The sequence below is a fragment of the Protomyctophum parallelum genome, assembly GCF_964188405.1.
Source record: "Protomyctophum parallelum genome assembly, chromosome: 4".
NCBI lineage: Eukaryota > Metazoa > Chordata > Actinopteri > Myctophiformes > Myctophidae > Protomyctophum > Protomyctophum parallelum.
Genome location: NC_139700.1, coordinates 25,854,182 through 25,874,105, shown reverse-complemented (window position 1 = coordinate 25,874,105; position 19,924 = coordinate 25,854,182). Strand labels below are relative to the sequence as shown.

Genomic DNA, 19,924 nt, shown 5'->3' with positions numbered 1-19,924 from the left:
AACACTTCCGCGTTCAGCTTCCTTGGTCTCAATTGCTTCCTAACGTGTACCTAAAGCACTGGGGACTCTTGGGAACGAAGTGAGCTTCCTAACGTGTACCTAAAGTATCCAGTAAGTGGCAGTACGCAATTCTAAGTAATATTGGTTTTCTGGCAGGCATATGTGAGTACCAGCAAAATTATTATATCCACCAAAATGGCAAGATTATGAATCCAGTCTGGATTTATTTTTATTTTTATTCATGTATATCATTATCATTATCTCTCTTAAAAAAAAGACATACTGAAAAAGACAAGATACAACATAAAACATGAAATATAGTCCTCCCAAACCCTCCCGCTGGGAAAGGGTTGGGTCCTTTCCCAGAAATGTACTAGTCTGGGTCATCTCTGCCACCGGATTTACTTTTCTCATGAATGGTAATGACTTTCTATGACTTTGTTTGAGCACAGCCCCTGGATGGACCTCGGTGTGGAAGTGTATGTCCGTGTCCAGTATTATTTTCGGAATTTAAGGTTTAGTCCATTGGCTTGAATAAAATGTACTGTTTTGTTTATGTCGGTGCTCTCACCATCTTAATATAGAAGGAAATAAATGACTTCACTTTTTAATTGACTGTAGAAATCCACAATATCCCTGCTTCTCTCTGTCTCGCGGTCAAGTGCAACAACGGTAACAACGGAAGCGGCTACCTGCTGCCTCCATTGTTTTCGTCTCTTCGAAGCATCAATATAGCACCATGGAATGTGAGACCAGCTGCTGCATACAAATAGATAATTTAACCCATTTAGACCTGAGATCAATTTATTTTATTCCATGAATTAAAATAAATCTGTGTCAAAAATGACACAGATGCTTTCCTGGTTTTAAAGGTATATACTGTATAACATATAACACAACGTATAGACTTAGTCAGTTGATTAGTTGAATGATTAAATTAGTCGTTTCAACTTTCACCCCTAATTGACAAAGAAGAGAGCTTTGAATTGGGGGACTTTTGTTTCTTCATTTTGTTAATGGTTTTCTCTTGTATACGCAGGCTTCGTTCATGGTACGTCTGCCTGCCCTGGGCCTGGCTGTGTTCCATGTGTACGATGCTCCCGAGTCCCCCATGACACTGCGCTCCGACACCCTTCTGAGGCTGGCGGGACGGGGGCTGAGCGCCCGCGCTGTGGACCCCCTGCCGGTTCGATCCCAGCAGGCCGACCCGCAGACCTTCTACATCACTAGCCAGTCTCTCATGCTTGGCTTCTCTGGCACCACGGGACTGCTGGAGGTTTGTGTGAGATCTGCTTCAGCTCTCTGATAACTTAAAACTGTTTATTATAGTCATCATGAAAAGGCTTACTTGAGGCGACGGCTCTGCTGAAAAAAACAACAATGGTTTGATTTCGTAACAGCCCCCATCTTTGTTTGTTTGATCCAAGTTAAGATGACTTGTCGTGCTGCTAAATCACATCCTCTTTGATCTCTCATTTACCCTGTCCTTGTTTTGGATCTCATGTTCTGTGACGGCTCTTCCACACTGTCATTTTCTCTTCATCAGAGTATCCGACGGAAGGACGACCCTCAGGAGGTGAAGGTTCAGATGCAGTTTTTAACGTATGGCACGCGTGCTTCCAAGGACAAGAGCGGGGCTTACCTCTTCTTACCCGATGGAAAGGCCAAGGTAAGGTATTCTATCAGTACCCTCATCTCAGCTGTTTACTTGCTCTCACAAAGGGCTTTGACAGGGTCCTCCCACGTGTATAGTGTGTCATGTTGTGGAGCTTGGGGGGGGGGGGGGGGGGGGGGATATGTGCGCATGCTGCTTCGTCGCTTCATTGATTGAAAAACAACGATCAAAAAGCAGCGGAACGCAGCAGCTCAGCTGCAGTGCTGTTTTTGAGTGGTGCAAACCACTCCTACAACCAGCTTGCAATGTCCTTGTACTTGTTTGTTTGTTTGTGTGTGTGTCTGTCTGTGTGAGCATGAGTATGTGACTTAATAATAGCAGTAGGGGGCGCCAGAAACAGTGAGAGGGGTAGTGACTCTAATGAGAGAGAGTGAGAGAGAGAGAGAGAGAGAGGGGGGGGGGGGGGAATTGCACCACTCAGTTTTTTAAGAATGTTACTGCTGTGCGTCTCTCTTCACTTCAACTCTCTTACTCTGTTCTTCCCTGTGTTTGTGCCGGTGTGTTGTTCCTCCTCCTCCTCTCAGCCCTACGTTGAAAAGGAGCCACCTGTGGTGCGTGTGGTGGAAGGACCGCTCTTCTCAGAGGTCGTAGCGTACTACCAGCATTTCCAACAGATCATACGCATACACAATGTGCCAGGTAATATCGCATTCCCGTGGCACTCTGCAGACTGGCGTCAAATAATAGTGTTTGAATTAATTGTGTTTTAGCTGCCGTGGCTGGCAGATGGTGATTTGGGTTGCAAATGAAACACAGAATCTGTCAGAATGCCTCAGCAGTCTCCCGGGAGATCATTTGAAAGTCAAATTAATTTACATTTTGGTCCATTCTTAATTTTTTTTATTATTACCCGTTTTAGGAAAAAAGACCAATCCTTATTTTTTTCTATGAAGTAGCATTTTATTTCAAAATAATTTACTTCAATGTAATACTAATTATTTATAGATAAAAAAGTGAAATTACTAATGTTGCTTACTTGTATTTCTAATACTATTTAACAAATAAATGGTTGGTTTAAATACAGTAAAACATTTTATGGAAACCAACACTACTGACATGTCATTATGAGACGTTCTGGCCCCGAGCACACAGACGGCACCTGTGAAGTTTTCATCACGCTGCTTTTTTACCGTATTACCATACCACTTAACATTGCTGCATGTTTCCAGTGAGGAGGAAAGAAAAGATGGCGGTGAGAAAACAAAAGTAAAGATTTCACCAAAGAGGGAAAGAAAACCCCAGATAGTTGGTTGAATTGAAAGAGAGCAGGAGACTTGGAGGGACTGTTGTGGTGGATTTGTATTTGCAGAACATAGATGTGCATCAGCATATGTAAACTAATTTAAAAATCAGTGCGCTGAAGATCTGACACTGACATTTTGTTATCAAGGGTTTCCTAGGCAAAGTCTAGTCCTCGAGACAACCTCAGTTTTATTCCTGACAGTGTCTTTCAATCCCGTTTATAAATCTATACCTTCTCTGTATTGTTTTGTGTATTCCCAGGGCTGGACGGCCTGTCCATTGACATGACTACCATGGTTGATATCCGAGATCAGACCAACAAGGAGCTGGCTATGAGGTTAACCACGGACATCCAGAGTGGTGAGGTCTTCTACACAGACCTCAATGGCTTCCAGGTCAGTACCCTGTTGATGGTGGACTTTTATTTGATGGATATTGATGAATCTAATGTGATTCTGTGTCTTCAGACATTAGTAGAGCTGCAACTATCTATAGATTTTCTTATGCAATCATTTGATCGATTACTTTTTGTGCGTGCGTGCGTGCGTGCGTGCGTGTGTGTGTGTGTGTGTGTGTGTGTGTGTGTGTGTGTGTGTGTGTGTGTGTGTGTGTGTGTGTGTGTGTGTGTGTGTGTGTGTGTGTGTGTGTGTGTGTGTGTGTGTGTGTGTGTGTGTGTGTGTGTGTGTGTGTGTGTGTGTCGGGCTTGTAGATGCAGCCCCGCCGGCACTTCATGAAGCTTCCCCTACAAGCCAACTTCTACCCCATGCCAAGTCAAGCCTACATCCAGGACAGCCAGCATCGCCTCACCCTGCACACAGCTCAGGCCCTGGGCGTCACCAGCCTGGACAGTGGTCTGTATCACCCAACAATCAATCAATCACTGTGGCGTAACGGCAACACTGTTAGAGATTTAACTTGTTGACCTCCGTACACGTGAAATTAAAAATGAGGGGGGGGGGGGGGGCAGACGACTGTCATTCCATGACCAGTTATTAAGTATTTTTTTGCCCTTGAATATTTCTGGCACAGCCCGTTTAATGTTTATGGCCTGGCTCTTTAGGCTACAGTAGCTGTCTATTTTGTGTGTGCGTGTGCACAGTGGAAATCTGTTGTGCACATTGCAAGTATGGCAGCAAGGTTAAACTTGCACTTTGTAGCCTGTTATTGCCAGTACTGTACGCTGATGGGTAATTATATTTAGCATTACAGAAGTTCAGAGAATATGTGGCTATTTCCACCTTCAGTGTGTTCTGTGTTGGTGTAATTCAATAAGGATGTGTGTATGGCTTGCTTCTCTATCGAATGAAGCATTAGCCTAGATGATTGTTTTATTCCTTTTGTCCTGCCAGGGACAGTTCTACACACACACACGTGCGCACACACACGCATGCGCACATACACACACATACACGCGCACACAGCGTTGTACCCGAATGCGTTCAAAGAACGATAGTTCACGAACACGTTCCTATTTCGGCTGAACGTGAACTGAACGCACTGTATTTCTGCCTGATGAACGTCATTGTGAACACGTTCATTTCTGGCGTGTGTGAACGTCACTTTCTCACGTTCAACTTCGTTCAAAAGTGAGTGAGACTTCCAGGCGAAACCCCCGCTAAAACACACCCTAACCAGTCCTTAATATCTAGTGGAAAACCCACCAATAAGCCCTTATCCAACACAAATTAACTAATCTTTCTCAAGCCGCACAATTTCACTGGAGCGCGCAGCACGCAGACAGCAGACACATGTCCAGACCCAAACACTGAGGAGGTAAAGTAAACTTGTTTATAATGTGCCAAGAAAAATAGATTCCAATTGCTTGTTATTTTTGCGTCGATGAGGTATGTCGTAGGTGTCCAACTGTCCATACATGATCGCCTCGTTCGGCCAACAAAATATATCTCCCTCCCTCCACAGAAGCGCAGTGATGCCTGATTTATTCTTCGTCGTACACGTGTTCCATGCTGAAAATAGCTCACAACGCGTTGCGTCCGGCAAACAAAAAAAGCATGCAGCTTTCACAAGTTGGCCCATAATAAAGACAAGGAAAATGATTAAGAATTCAGTGGCATTTCACACATTGCAAAATGTAAACAAAATAATCTAATGAGGAATTAATTTGGATAATGGTAATGGAGATATTGTAAAAGTTGTCACTTTATTAATCCCCAAGGGTTTTTTTTATTCAATAAAGTATGTGGTTCTATATGGCTATGAGCTGTGGCAATAATAAAAAAAAAAAAAAATTGAACCATGAACTTTAGTTCAAAATGTTGAATTAGGAACTATGAACTGAACTAGTTCCTTTTAAAATGTCTGAACTGTGAACTGAACTAGTTCATAAAATAAATGAACTTTCCCAACACTGCACACGCACACGCGCGCACACACGCACACAGACATCTGCGTTGACTTTGCTGGCTTGTGTTTGTGCACCCGCAGGTCAGTTGGAGGTGATTATGGACCGCCGGTTGATGCAGGACGACAACCGCGGGCTGGGCCAGGGTCTGAAGGACAACAAGAGGACGGCCAACCGCTTCCGCCTGCTGCTGGAGAGGAGGTCCACGGGCAACAAGGTCAGTCTACAGCAGACTGGAACGTTAGCAGCTTAACCACATGAACCACTTTGTCTCTAAATGTTTTGATGATTTTAACAATGTGGACTCTGTTGTAAACAAGTGTAATGCTTAATTGGGTCGTCCACTCACAGTTAACAGTCTTTGTATTGAGTTTGTGCTTAAAATGTACTGTAAATTCTACAAACTGTTAATAAATATTTCAATCAATCAATCAAAAGACCTGAGACCAGATTCTACAAATGTCTTCTAAATCATGACAGTTTTCTAGAAAAAACTAAAAAACTATGTTTCTATATCGGTGGTTCTCAACTATTTCTTGTCAAGGAGCCCCAGAATAATATGTATTCAGCCGTCGACCTCCATCTGGAAATGTTTTGTTTTGTCCCAGGGACCACCCAGAAACAAAGATTTTAGTTTAAAAAGTTTGCTGGGAAATAATATATATTCAAAGATTTGCACGTTTTCACGATTTTTCAACAGCTAAAGTTAAAAATATTGGTTAAAGTGGTTCAAAGCTATAAGGTGACACAGATGCGTCCTCGGGTCTAAATGGGTTAACCACATGAAGCTTGGCGTCCCTATTCCGGGGCAAAATAAAATAAAAAGATCCACAAGCTCACATTTACAATGCGTCGCGTTGTGAGCTTGTGGATCAGCTATTTTCAGCAAAGAGATGTGAGTGAGTTTAGAGGGAAAACATAAGGGACCTACTATAGATTCCTGCGGGACTTTGGTCAGCAAAGAATATAGGGTTTAAGTGGATGTTAAATGCACTCACGCACGTACGCAGTACACACACACGTCCCCCACCTGGCTGTGTGTACTTTTAATTACATTTTAATGAACCTGTTTAATCTTAACAACCCATGGTTGTTGAAAATGAATGGTGTGTGATGTCTTGTTTGTCCTTCATCCTGTGTTTGTTAATGCCTTTCTCCATTTTTTTTTCTTTTCTTTCCATTACCCACCCATTTCCGTCATTATTTTGTCTTCCTGTCCATCTCTATGCCCTCTGTGTTTCTTTGACACACGTCTCCTTCCGATTCCACTCACAATCACCCCTCAGCATGACGACGGCTTCTTTGCCAAATTCTCCTCTTCCTTTCGTTCTTTCCTCCCCCAAATCTTGAGGGGTGGAGATCAGGTAATGTTAGTTGCCCCGGCAACGGCAAGGATTCTAGCTAGCTTGTGTATGGTCTGCTGCTCTTGCTCCTGTTTCCCAAACAGTGGGTCGGGACCCATTTGTGAGTCGTGGACATTATGGTTTCCTACATTTTGTTTTGAATTATTATAATTTCAAACATTTTAAAAAAACAGTCCCAATTTTTTTTAGTTTTCATGAATTAATACCAAATGAAATGTAATTTCTTGAATAAATAAAAGAGAAATCTAAGAAATCCCATAAATTAGAAACCAAATGTTTGGCAATGAGTAATGAAAATAGCCGATCTACAAGCTCAAAACGCGGCGCGATTTCACTAAGTTGGGTCCCGGGGAAATGTATAATTTCTCTTTTGGGTCACGGACTAAAAGGTTTGAGAACCACTGTTCTAGCTCCAGTTCCCTAGTCTCCTCTTCATGGCGTCCCTCCACCTCATAGCTCTAAGCCACAAAACAAAACCCTGTCCATCTTTGAAACCAACAGCAATGTAAGGTAACAAGCAAGATGCCATTTACATCGAGTAAATGGATAACGCTTGGGGACCAAACGCAAGGCATTGCTTGCAGTTTTTCTCATCCTACATTACCACTGCTAATGAAAACACTGCTGAATGCAGATGGGATGGAGTTGCCCTGACCACACAGCTATGGTCCTCCATCTTATAGCAACACTTCATGCCTTGTTGAATGAAATGACTGTGAACTTGTTTGTGTAATGTCACTGTGATGTCGCACCCCATCACTTTGCAGGCTGTGGCTGAGAGACATACAAGTGAAACTCCCCATAAAATAACTAATAGAATTTGTCTTTGTTATAGAGTTGGCATAGCATGACAGTATATTTGATAGTCAGTACCCTCACTTAGTTTTAGTAAATAGTAAATTGACTGCATTGTTATTGCACACCTTTGGACCTAAGTGCCAGTGGTAAGTGACGGTTTGCTATGACGTCGACGTAATCCGCCCGACTCTCCCTCCTCCAGATGATGGACGGCGGACCGACCAGCTTCCCGTCTTTGCTCAGTCACATGACCAACAGCATCCTGAACCACGAGGTGTTGGCGCTACCCGTGCTGCCCAAGAAGCGGGGCATCCCCCCCCTGCAGACCTTCGCCCCCCTCAAGAGCAGCCTGCCCTGTGACTTCCACCTGCTCAATCTGCGCAGCATCCAAAGCCAGGTGAGGGAGACAAATGGTGTTCTACATGATGAATGAAGGGCGATTGGCTGGCTCAGCAACCTTGGCGCCTATAGGAGCAATTTACGGTAAGAGGAAGGGACAGACAGAGGGTGAAGTGGACAGTGTAGAAAGTATGCTATTAGTTATGCTGCGAATAGTTTCAGAGGTGCACCTTTGTCCTCGTTTATAATATTATCTTTACCTGTAATCACATTAACCCTGGTGTCCCTATTACAGGCGAACATTTGATTTACCCTGAATCCGTGCTTTCCACGAGAGATCTCGAGGAAAGGTATTAAAGCTGCTATAAGCAATAATATGTCAACATTTTAATGACCTGGGGGGGATTCAGACAGCCAGCAATGGGTAGAACACTCCCAAAATAAATTTAATCTGCATTCAAAGATTTTCCTAGAAGCTTTGTCATTGGTCGATTTGCCCGTCTACTTCCTGATTGGTTAATCATTGTGACGGTTTTCTTCGATCAATGGACAAAGCTTCTAGGAACATCTTTGAATACAGATTGCAGCCCCTAGATGTGTCACAGAGACTACATTTGAATCTTTGACTACAGATTGCAGCCCCTAGATGTGTCACAGAGACTACATTTGAATCTTTGAATACAGATTGCAGCCCCTAGATGTGTCACAGAGACTACATTTAAATCTTTGAATACAGATTGCAGCCCCTAGATGTGTCACAGAGACTACATTTAAATCTTTGAATACAGATTGCAGCCCCTAGATGTGTCACAGAGACAATTTTTTTTTGGAGCATTCTACCCAGTGCTGGCTGTCTGAAAAAAATCACACACGTGTGAACTGAGTGGTGCAATTCCCCCCCCCCCCCCCCCCCTCTCTCTCTCTCTCTCTCTCTCTCTCTCTCTCTCTCTCTCTCTCATTAGAGACACAGCACCTACCCTCTCTCTGTTTCTGGCGCCCCCTACTGGTATAAATAAGTCACATACTCGTGCTCATAGTTACAGGTACACAGGTACACAGGTTGGTACACAGGTACACGGACATTGCAAGCTGGATGTAGGAGTGGTTGCACCACTCAAAAAAAAAAAGGTCATTAAAATGTTGACATATAGGGTATAGAGCACCGAAGTCTGACGTCACTTTCAGTAGAGGGCGTCAGTCCCCAGGTTCATGTATTTTTTTAGTTGCATTGAAATCGCCATAGGAGGATTTTTAGATTGCTTCATATAAGAACTGTGTTTGAAAAATAAACATGTCATCCCGGCCGCTTCACTCATATGGATATGAAGAATCAACTGACTGAGAGAAAACGCTAATGTTACTGCTACTGAATTAGTTACATTTTCGCTAGAAGCAGACTGTATCATATATGAGTGACTGACTGTTGCAAACGATACAGAGACACCTCCCTGACAATAACGCCGAGACAGATTGTTTATTTTTGGACCACAACGCTTATAGTAGACGATATTAAGATCACCCCATGTTATTCTCCCTAGAGAAATTACTTCCGCGAACCAGGGGAATCGAAGGGATGAGCGAGTTACGTCAGGACTTCGGTGCTCTATGACATATAGTTGCTTATAGCAAGTTTAAGGTCATCCACGAGAAACACGAGATTTATTTAAAATGTATTTAAAAATATTTATTTACCCCTTTTTTAAGCCTCTGTTAGCATCCATAGTATAGGCCTCTCATTGTAGAAACAGCGTACATGATAATATGCGGTTATTAGTCATATTTATGCTCAGAATTGTTCATAGCCTATTTATTGTTAATGGAAGCCGCGCTGATCAACATCGCTGCTATGGGGGTGATGGTCCGTTCGTTTCCTAGGCTTAGTTACTCTAGCTGCACAGTGGTTCCCAAACTGTGGTGTGTGCACCCCTTGTAGTGCGCGAGTGCCTTCTAGGGGGTGCTAAAAGGTGGTGCTATGGTTTTATTTGAACTGTATTGACATTATGCCAATATATGGCAGTATATGCTGCATATATATGCCATATTCAGGTTCATATATGTGCATGGCATGCATGTGGATAAATAGGAAATATATGTCTATATAGCTTATGCAATTTATATTTCCATGTGGGGGGGGGGGGGGGGGGGTGGTGCGTCAGCTAGATCGGGAGGTAACAGGGGGTGCATGGCCAAAAAGGTTTGGGAACCTTGTAGTGTTTAGTAAAACACTACTGGTATAAATAAGTCACATACTCGTGCTCATAGTTACAGGTACACAGGTACACAGGTTGGTACACAGGTACACGGACATTGCAAGCTGGATGTAGGAGTGGTTGCACCACTCAAAAAAAAAAAGGTCATTAAAATGTTGACATATAGGGTATAGAGCACCGAAGTCTGACGTCACTTTCAGTAGAGGGCGTCAGTCCCCAGGTTCATGTATTTTTTTAGTTGCATTGAAATCGCCATAGGAGGATTTTTAGATTGCTTCATATAAGAACTGTGTTTGAAAAATAAACATGTCATCCCGGCCGCTTCACTCATATGGATATGAAGAATCAACTGACTGAGAGAAAACGCTAATGTTACTGCTACTGAATTAGTTACATTTTCGCTAGAAGCAGACTGTATCATATATGAGTGACTGACTGTTGCAAACGATACAGAGACACCTCCCTGACAATAACGCCGAGACAGATTGTTTATTTTTGGACCACAACGCTTATAGTAGACGATATTAAGATCACCCCATGTTGTTCTCCCTAGAGAAATTACTTCCGCGAACCAGGGGAATCGAAGGGATGAGCGAGTTACGTCAGGACTTCGGTGCTCTATGACATATAGTTGCTTATAGCAAGTTTAAGGTCATCCACGAGAAACACGAGATTTATTTAAAATGTATTTAAAAATATTTATTTACCCCTTTTTTAAGCCTCTGTTAGCATCCATAGTATAGGCCTCTCATTGTAGAAACAGCGTACATGATAATATGCGGTTATTAGTCATATTTATGCTCAGAATTGTTCATAGCCTATTTATTGTTAATGGAAGCCGCGCTGATCAACATCGCTGCTATGGGGGTGATGGTCCGTTCGTTTCCTAGGCTTAGTTACTCTAGCTGCACAGTGGTTCCCAAACTGTGGTGTGTGCACCCCTTGTAGTGCGCGAGTGCCTTCTAGGGGGTGCTAAAAGGTGGTGCTATGGTTTTATTTGAACTGTATTGACATTATGCCAATATATGGCAGTATATGCTGCATATATATGCCATATTCAGGTTCATATATGTGCATGGCATGCATGTGGATAAATAGGAAATATATGTCTATATAGCTTATGCAATTTATATTTCCATGTGGGGGGGGGGGGGGGGGGTGGTGCGTCAGCTAGATCGGGAGGTAACAGGGGGTGCATGGCCAAAAAGGTTTGGGAACCTTGTAGTGTTTAGTAAAACAACACTACAGCTTTTTTCGCGGATTTTGCTGGCACTGGCGCCACCGTCTGGCCTGGAAGGCTGCGCAGTAATGTGTGAAAAACTATATATATATATATATATATATATATATATATATGGATCTACAAGCTCACAACATGCCGCAGTGCAACATTTTGTGAGCTTGTAGATCTGCTAATTATGCTATTAGTCGTACGAAGCAGTACATGGGGCTTAAGTTAATATGCTGTTAGTCCATGTAGTAAGGCTGCAAAAACAAAGCTCACCTTTGTTTTTGCCTCTGATTTGGGTTCTGCAGAGTTCAAAACAAAAGTGACTGTTTATGGTCAGTGAATGCAATGATTGCCATTCTGGAGTCATGGTTTCCATGGAAGAAGATGAATTCCAGCACTTCATTTTGTACCACTGAGTTATTCGGCTGGGAGGAGTTGAACATCTTGGAAAAGAAGCTACCTGTCCTGGACATTCAATGCCTTGTTTATCAGCTTGAAAGAGTATTCCAATATGGCTTTTATCCATGTGAAAACTTGAAAGGCTGATGGAATCAGGCCACTAACAGAATTGGAGCGGAACATAACAAAAGCCAAAAGCTTGCGGACATGAAACAGACCAATTTAATTTAGATTTTCCCCTCAGCAAGTCAGTCAGAGCAGCCACCAAAGTTGAGAAATTCTGGCAAAAAAAAAGTCCCTTTTTAGTGGTTGGAAACAGGAAACTCATAAATAGCTGAAATTTGCACATTACCCTGACCCACAACCATACCAAGATGTCATAGTGGCTTTGGCAAACTCACATTTCCATCTGCTAGTCATTCAAACAAAAAGGAAATGCAAAACAAGAAAAATAGCCAATCTAAAAGCTTACAACATGTTGTGAGCTTGTAGATTGGCTATTTTCCACTATACGTCATATGAAGAGGTATATAGGGCTTAAGTGGTCAAAACCCATGACTGTAAGAGAACGAGATGAGTAGAAGGAAGCGCACACAAAGTTTAAAAAACACTTGCTTTGTCTCTTTTGTGGTGCAGGCAATCAAATTCCATTAGAAAGGGAAAACATGGAACAGTTCAGAGGGTGTTATGAAAGCAGATATTTCTTGAGCTCTTGGGCTTAATGGCAACTGTCAGTAACCCTTTACGTTGGTTTTTCCCCACATACTTGCGGTGCCGACTTGGTCGATACAGTCCATCACTGGTATCCCCCAAAATTGGTCATGTGGGACATGGGTCCGACTCTTCACATGATATACCGTAATTTCCGGACTATAAGCCGCGGCTTTTTACCCATGATTTGAACCCTGCGGCTTATACAACGGTGCGGCTAATCTATGGATTTTTACAGCTAACACAGAACCATCTCAGGCTCTGAGCTAACGTAGCTGCGGCTTATAGTCCGGTGCGGCTTGTATACGGGATTTTCCCTAAATTTGGCTGGTGCGGCTTATATTCAGGTGCGGCTTATAGTCCGGAAATTACGGTACATGAAGTCACCAGCTGTTGAGCAATGAGTAATTTGACAATGAGGATGTAGTGCGTGCAGAGGAACATTTTCTTCTTCAGAGACTCGATAGAATCAATATCATGTTCTTGTTCAGTTGGATTCGTCCCCTATATGGAGGGATATCTTTTGTTGTTTCAGTTGAGCCAATTTAGTATGCTTTTCAACAGTCAAGTGAGCCAACTTTTTAGTTCTTCAAGCGACTTGTGACGGCCCGAAATGGTCCCAGAGCCGCCTGTTCGTGACACCTGTCACTCACCCCTGTGAACTGCCTGTTTTGAAAAGCCCTGTTGATTGTGCCTGGTGTGCGAGTGTGGAGACAGACAGTCAGAGCAAGAGAGGGACGTTCAGCGTTGGACCTGTGTATGTGTGGACGAGGAAGCCAGTCCCTTGATTCTCACCGTTGTTCACAGTATCTGTTCGTTGTTAGTCCGTACAGTGGCGTAGTCTCGGGCGTGTTGATCAAAGTTCCCTACAGATGATAAACGTTCCTGTCAGCTGTCAAGCACGGAGTGGTGCGGTGGTATTCCCCTCTTATTATTTGCAAGCGCTTGTTTTGTTTATTATTTTGTTGTTTTGGAAACTTAGAAAGAGCCGATCTACTCTGTTAGACGGAAGAACTCATAAAAGGAGAAATAATATTTTCTCTGGTTTTTACCTGGCACCCCTAAAATAACCATTCAACTGCGGAAACCGTTACAGTCTGCACAGTGAAAATCATCCGGGGCTGCCACATCCAACCCCCCAAGCCCCCCTCCACACACACACACACACACACACACACACACACACACACACACACACACACACACACACACACACACACACACACACACACACACACACACACACTAAATGCTGACTCTTTACAAGCAGTCATAAATGTCCAGATACTGTACACTTCTAAAGAATCTCAGACTCGGTTCCTTTTCTATTTATCCCTCTCCATTTCCAGTTTCTTTTTACAGCTCAAAGGTTAAAGCTAGTAAGCTACTGTGGGAGAAACCGCAGTCACCAAGACGGTAACTTGCACTCTGCAATATAGCTGGAAAAAGTCAATCTTCCATTATAGCAGGCCTCAACAACATTTTATTTTCCTCCTTTTAACCATTTTTCTCCAACATCACCATAATGCTCAACGAGCTTCAAAAGTTACTAATGTATACAATTATTCAGAAGTTCTTCAGACTTGAGACGGTATATAATTGGGCAGTATTGATCTCCAAGGTACAATACAAATCAGAGCCTTCCCTGCTAACAACCTACCTAGAACCATATTAATCTCAACCCAAGTCTTCATGCAGTTACTTGCAGTGAGTAATTATGCACTAAAAACCGCAAGAGCGAGGAAGGCAACTGCTCAAACAAAGACCAGCTGGTCCCCCCGAGTCCATGGATATGCTCCAGAGTCCATGGATATGCTCCAGAGACCAGACCAGCTCGTCCCCCTAGTCAATTAAAAATAAACGACCTAATCTTGTGACTAATTGAATAATTGAGATGCAGGTTTTGTTTTTGATATTTATTTAAATTGTATTGGTATGCATACTAGATCTACTACTTCCTGTATGGTATGCACAATCTAGTATGCATCTAGAATCTAGATGTTGATTTAGAGGCAACTAGATAGTAAATACAACATCTAATAGAATTGTTCGTGCCACTTTGTGATCTAGATTCTAGATCACAAAGTGGCACGAACAATTCTATTAGATGTTGTATTTACTATCTAGTTGCCTCTAAATCAACTAATCCACATGAAAACTTCTATTACATTACTTTTATAATCAACAAAATCGATTAGTCTGATTAACCATTTAACCCTGTATTATATGTTGTGGTGGCGTACAAAAATAATAAAAATAGCCGATCTACAAGGCAAAAGTTTGAAATCCTGATATTGATTTAAAGTCATATCGCCCAGCCCCAGCTCTCCAGTGTGCACTGCACACCAAACAATCATCACGGTCAACCGCAGCTAAACTAATCAAATGATGCATGTATACCCAGAAGCTACTGATCTGCTTGTGCGTATGGTCTGGCTTCAGCCTGTGGGGATATTATGTGTATGTGAAACAAATCACACTATCAGTCGGTGAGCCAGGGGAAGAGGGAGACAGGATATTGCAGGTCTGATATATGGCCTCCTGAGCCCAGCCTGCTCTGTGCTTTGCGACTCCGACAAGGGCTTAGCTCCAGAATTATAAGAGAATGCCAACACAATTTATTTTACTAGTTTATTACCGGGTGCAAAAAAAGTTCCTTTTTATAATAATGGGAACTATCAGCAGTCACAGAAATGTCCTTCAGGCACTTCTTATTCAGTTGGCACAGGCATCGAGCATCTAGAACTCTGTATGCTGGCCATATGCCATATGCCAACTGAATAAAATTGCCTTAAAAGACATTCCTGTGAGTGCCCTAAGATTGTAAAGGTCTCGGCTCTACCCATCAACTTCTTGGAACAATAGGGGAAAACACAGCCTAATTTATAACTACTATCACAGGAATAGATACTGTATCGCAAATGGGATCATTTAGGCTGACTGTGTGTGTGTGTGTGTGTGTGTGTGTGTTCGCAGCAGGACCCCCACTGGCCTTCTCCTTACACTGCCCTGATACTTCACCGCAAAGGGCTAGATTGTGGCCTGGAGGCTCAAAACCTGGGCTTCAACTGTACCACCACAGAGGGACAGGTCAGTGTTGATAACACACACACACACACACACACACACACACACACACACACACACACACACACACACACACACACACACACACACACTCGCAGACTGAGTGATGGGAGTGCAGCAGGAGTTGTATTTCACACTACGTACGTAGCCTTTTCAGGGTGTGGGAACGAAGGGGATTCAGGGTGTTCTGACAGGAAATCAATCCTCTCTCTGTCTGTCTTTATAATGTCATTTCTTTTATCCCTTTAGCCCTTTGACTACTCTCTTGTTGTTGCACTCAGCTGTCTTTCTTTCTTAACCCATTTAGACCTGACTTCAAAATAAAAAAGTCTTCTAAATCCGGACAGTTTTCTGAAATAGCTATGTTGTCTGTGTTCAATATTTCATGTCAACGACCCCCAGAATTATGTGTATTTGGCCGCCGACCCCATTTTGAAAATATGTTGTTCCAGCGACCTCCCAGAAGGAAAGATTTTAGTTAAAAATTTTCACTTTGAAAGAATGTATTCAAAGATTTGCGCCACACAAATGGATTTGTCATAAATGTGAGCTTGTAAGGCCAAAAGCCAAATAGCTTCTACAAATAGGTTCAATAGATCTACAAGCTCACAACGCGTAGTGTGATTATTTATTTTTGCCACAATAATGGTGACGTGTCATTTTCACATCGTCCCTTCCCTCTCTGTAGCTGGCCGTGTCGGAACTGTTCCGGAACCTGGACGTACATCTCCTGCAGCCCATGTCTCTGACCCTGATGGACTCGGCCGCGCCTCTGGCCAACGACTCCACCATCAGCCTGGACCCCATGGAGATCTCTGCCTTCAAGATCAAACTGCGCTAAGAGCAGCCTGGACTATACTGGCAATAAACCCACCACGCCGAGACCAAAACCAGGGCCCCGGCTGAATGTGTTCAGACTGATTCTTAGCACAGAGGGGCTGGGTCTCTCCGTTTTCTCCATCTGTGTGTGTGTGTGTGTGTGGTTGTGTTGGCACTGCACACGCAAGAAGCACATACACTGCAATCCAGGCGAAGAAAGTTCCACTGTAACGAGACAGACTGCACAGTAGGGGGCAGACAATAGCCATTACTGTGGCTACTAGGGACAACAGTGGATCTTTGCAGCCAAACAAAGACAGATAAAATGGTAGTGGGCATCTGTGTCTTCACTGGAGTAGTTATTGAAGAATACATCTCGTTTCATTGTTTTTTACAAAAACTTAATTGAATAGGTCTTCTTCATCCCCCCCCCCCCCCCCCCCCCCCCCCCCCCCGGACTAACTACTGAATGTAAATATCATAGTATCGGGGAACTGGGAATCTCATGCTGCATCATCGGAGTGCAATTTACAAAGCTTTATTTTGACTATTTGTTTGTTTTAATGTACTTCATGTAGTTTTTTTGTTTTTCTACAAATGGACTGTGGACTTTGTCTGCAGTAGAAACGAATATGAACTCAACTTTGTACCGGTCTTGTAAATCCAATCACATCTGAATTAGTTTATTTTTCTTTGTGTACAAAGTGAATGTGTGGTGAGCTCCTTGTTATGGCTCTGTAAGCTGTTGTGTGCCAGGACTGGAAATCCAAGTGTCCTCTTAGACACCTAGCGGTCTCAATGCGTTTTGAAGCATTGAGACGTTTTGAGATCATTTGACTACAGTACAGAAAACCACCCACATTCCCTTTTGCTAAACATCTCTCCTGAAGGACGACTGAAGCACCTCTCCGTTCTCTTCTATTTTGCTCAATGACCCTCTTTTCTTTTTGTCCCCCCCCCCCATCCCCAAATGCTCTCCAAGCTGTGGCCCAAAACTGTGTTAAGAAGATCTGTGGTAAAGTCTAAGTTATGTTCTATTTAAAACGATCCTAAGCCATTCATCCAGCTTTTCTTTTTATTTATGCTTAGCGCACTGTCGTAGAGAGAGAATATGCTGTCGTGTCCCATACTTTATGCTGGTAGACGAGTTGAACAAGGTTATACCTCATATTTAATATATGGCACGTGTATTGGAACTAATTTTCCAATATTCGCAAAACAAAAAGAGCATAAAGGATTTGAGACAATATCGGTGGCACTCAACTATGTGTAATTATGGTGTGAATACTTGGGAAGAATTTATGGGTGTAGAAGTGGGGTTACAGTGTGCACTACTATGATGGACTGCTTGTAGGACTGTGAGATGGGGAGTGTCCTTAATCCCAAACCACACCACTGGGTCGAAACTAGGGAATCTGGGATGCACGGTATAATCTGTAGCATAATCGGAATCGGCCATATTGGCCATACAAATGCTGTATCGGATCGGTCTCGAAATAAAACCGATTATTTAATCGGTTTTCACCAAAAAAAAAAAAAAAAAAGTAACTTCATCAATGAGTTCATCAAAAGTGTCTAGTACCTAGTAGTCTAGAACAAAAGCCAAATCCAATATGATGTAAAATCTTAAGTAAAATTTAACTTTAGGTTTTTCTACATTTCATTTGTGTACTTTCATTCAATTGGAAAAGAGTATACCAGTAGGCTATTTATTGATCGATTGATTACTTTATTAACAGGCTTTGGGCTAAGCCCCAAAGGCCTAGGCTTGTTTCCATTGTGGTCCTCTGTATAATATAAGAATCGGTCCTGACCATGCAAATAATCGGATATTGGTCATAATTTTATAATCGTGCACCCCTAGCCAAGACACGGTTTTAGCGTTCTACGCGGCGGTGCGATAGGTCCTGTAACTGTTTGCACGTCGCCGCAAGTGATTCAATTGGTTCAATTGAATGGTGGCTTGCAACTATACATGCGTCTACTCGCTGCCGTTTGGTTGTAAGGAGTTGCATGGCGACCCATTGGTCTGGTTTGGGCTTTAGATTTTCTTCTTTTTATGTTTTTCTTTTAATGTTTTTGTGGCTTCCGCCTTTATTTTATATTTTTTATGGAGGGACAAGACCGTAGGCTGACAGGAAATGGGGAGAGAGATGGGGGGGGGGGGGGGGGGGGGAGAAGACATGCAGTAAAGGCCGTCGGGATCGGGAGTCGAACCCGCGGCACACTGCCAGACTGGATTACCAGCCAAGGTGCCTGGACCATTGAGCCATGGCCCAGGCCAACATCCAAACGTTATAACTAAATTAAACGAGCCTGACAGCGATCCAACTTGAAAGATATTCAATCTGAGTTATTCTCACTTACTTACCCATTTGTTTCTCGCACCGGAAATCAAATAGCTCTGTGAGCTGGTAGATCGACTAATTTCCGTTTGCGAGACACCGGCGCGACTGAGTAGCCTATAAAACAGGTCTTACGACATGATCCACTTGAACTGTGTTGCAGTTTGTTTTATGTCTTTTGTTGTTCTCCCTTCGGATCCTTCCTTAATGTCATGTATTATCCCAGTGGTTCTCAACCTTCAGGGCCCACTTGCGTCCGCGGCCCACCCATCTGACCACTTGAGATGGATGGGCTGCGTTTATTTTCAGCTCAATGAATTGATTGTGTTTCAGCAATGGAACTATAACACGGTGTACTTTAATGTCCGACTTAGCAGTATATATACACATATGCGCACGCACACACACACACACACACACGTTATATTATCAATAAAATCTAAGTTTTTTTTTTTTGCAAATGATTTGGTGGCCCACTTGCAATAACCCCAGCCCACAGGTTGGGAACCACTGATTAACCCGATGGCTAGGCGCTCTGTCCTTACAGTCACATGGGCAGTGTTATCGTACATGCCCACAGGCTGAAGCCAGACACTTACATCCTGACGTGTGTCACCCTTCCCGCTGTGTCTGTCTCATTCCGCTCCACTGTTCCCATCTCTTAAATCACTTATTTATTTTCTTCCAGCAGAGGTCTTGTTTTGTTGCACTCTGCCTCTGTTCTATGCATCCACTCAACAGTCTAGTCTAGTCTGTACTTCCCACAGCTCCATAGTTGGCTCTCAGACAGTTGGCAATTAAGAGTCCTTCTTTGCTGCTGTGGGATCTCGTGTACCTGACTAGACGCCATCTTCTATTGCACTTTCCCCCGTCGTCCCCATGGCCCCTCTCCCCAGCCGTGTCTCCGTGTGTGTGTCCGAGTCAATCCGTGTAAATGTTTGTTGTAGCGCTGTTTTTCCTTTGTTCAGAAGGACCCATCTCTCCTGTATATGTCTCTCCATGGATATACAGTATGTGGTCAAAATATATGCAGAAAATAACTACAGTTGAGACTGGGATTGAATAAAAGTAAGGTTAACGAATTCACTGTTTGTTTGTCTTCAATGATCTGCTGTCAAAGTATAATTTATTCGTGATCACTAAAACGCCAGCATCCGTATTAAGGGGAAAGCTGGTGGAAAATAGCAGATTGTCGATCGGCAATTTTCAGCGATCGCTTTCCCCACAACGGAAAACAGGAAATTATCTAGCATTAGAGGGACTCCTTAAGGGGGTTTAAGTGATGATTTTGACGATGATATGCTCTTGGTTACGTACAATTGTTCACACTATAGCAATGAAT

General features: G+C 43.0%; 1 protein-coding gene across 1 annotated transcript in view; it reads left to right on the top strand.

Moving 5' to 3' along the window:
• The window catches only part of man2a2 (mannosidase, alpha, class 2A, member 2), a 40,004-nt gene extending 20,340 nt beyond the window's left edge, over positions 1 to 19,664 (top strand). Inside the window, exons 15-23 of the mRNA XM_083763335.1 lie at positions 1,040 to 1,276; positions 1,547 to 1,669; positions 2,200 to 2,314; positions 3,179 to 3,312; positions 3,627 to 3,768; positions 5,363 to 5,496; positions 7,644 to 7,838; positions 15,308 to 15,421; positions 16,107 to 19,664. Coding sequence (XP_083619461.1) covers positions 1,040 to 1,276; positions 1,547 to 1,669; positions 2,200 to 2,314; positions 3,179 to 3,312; positions 3,627 to 3,768; positions 5,363 to 5,496; positions 7,644 to 7,838; positions 15,308 to 15,421; positions 16,107 to 16,259 — 1,347 coding nt within the window. The 3' untranslated portion in view covers positions 16,260 to 19,664. The remainder of the gene's footprint in view (positions 1 to 1,039; positions 1,277 to 1,546; positions 1,670 to 2,199; positions 2,315 to 3,178; positions 3,313 to 3,626; positions 3,769 to 5,362; positions 5,497 to 7,643; positions 7,839 to 15,307; positions 15,422 to 16,106) is intronic.
• The last annotated feature ends 260 nt before the right edge of the window (positions 19,665 to 19,924 follow it).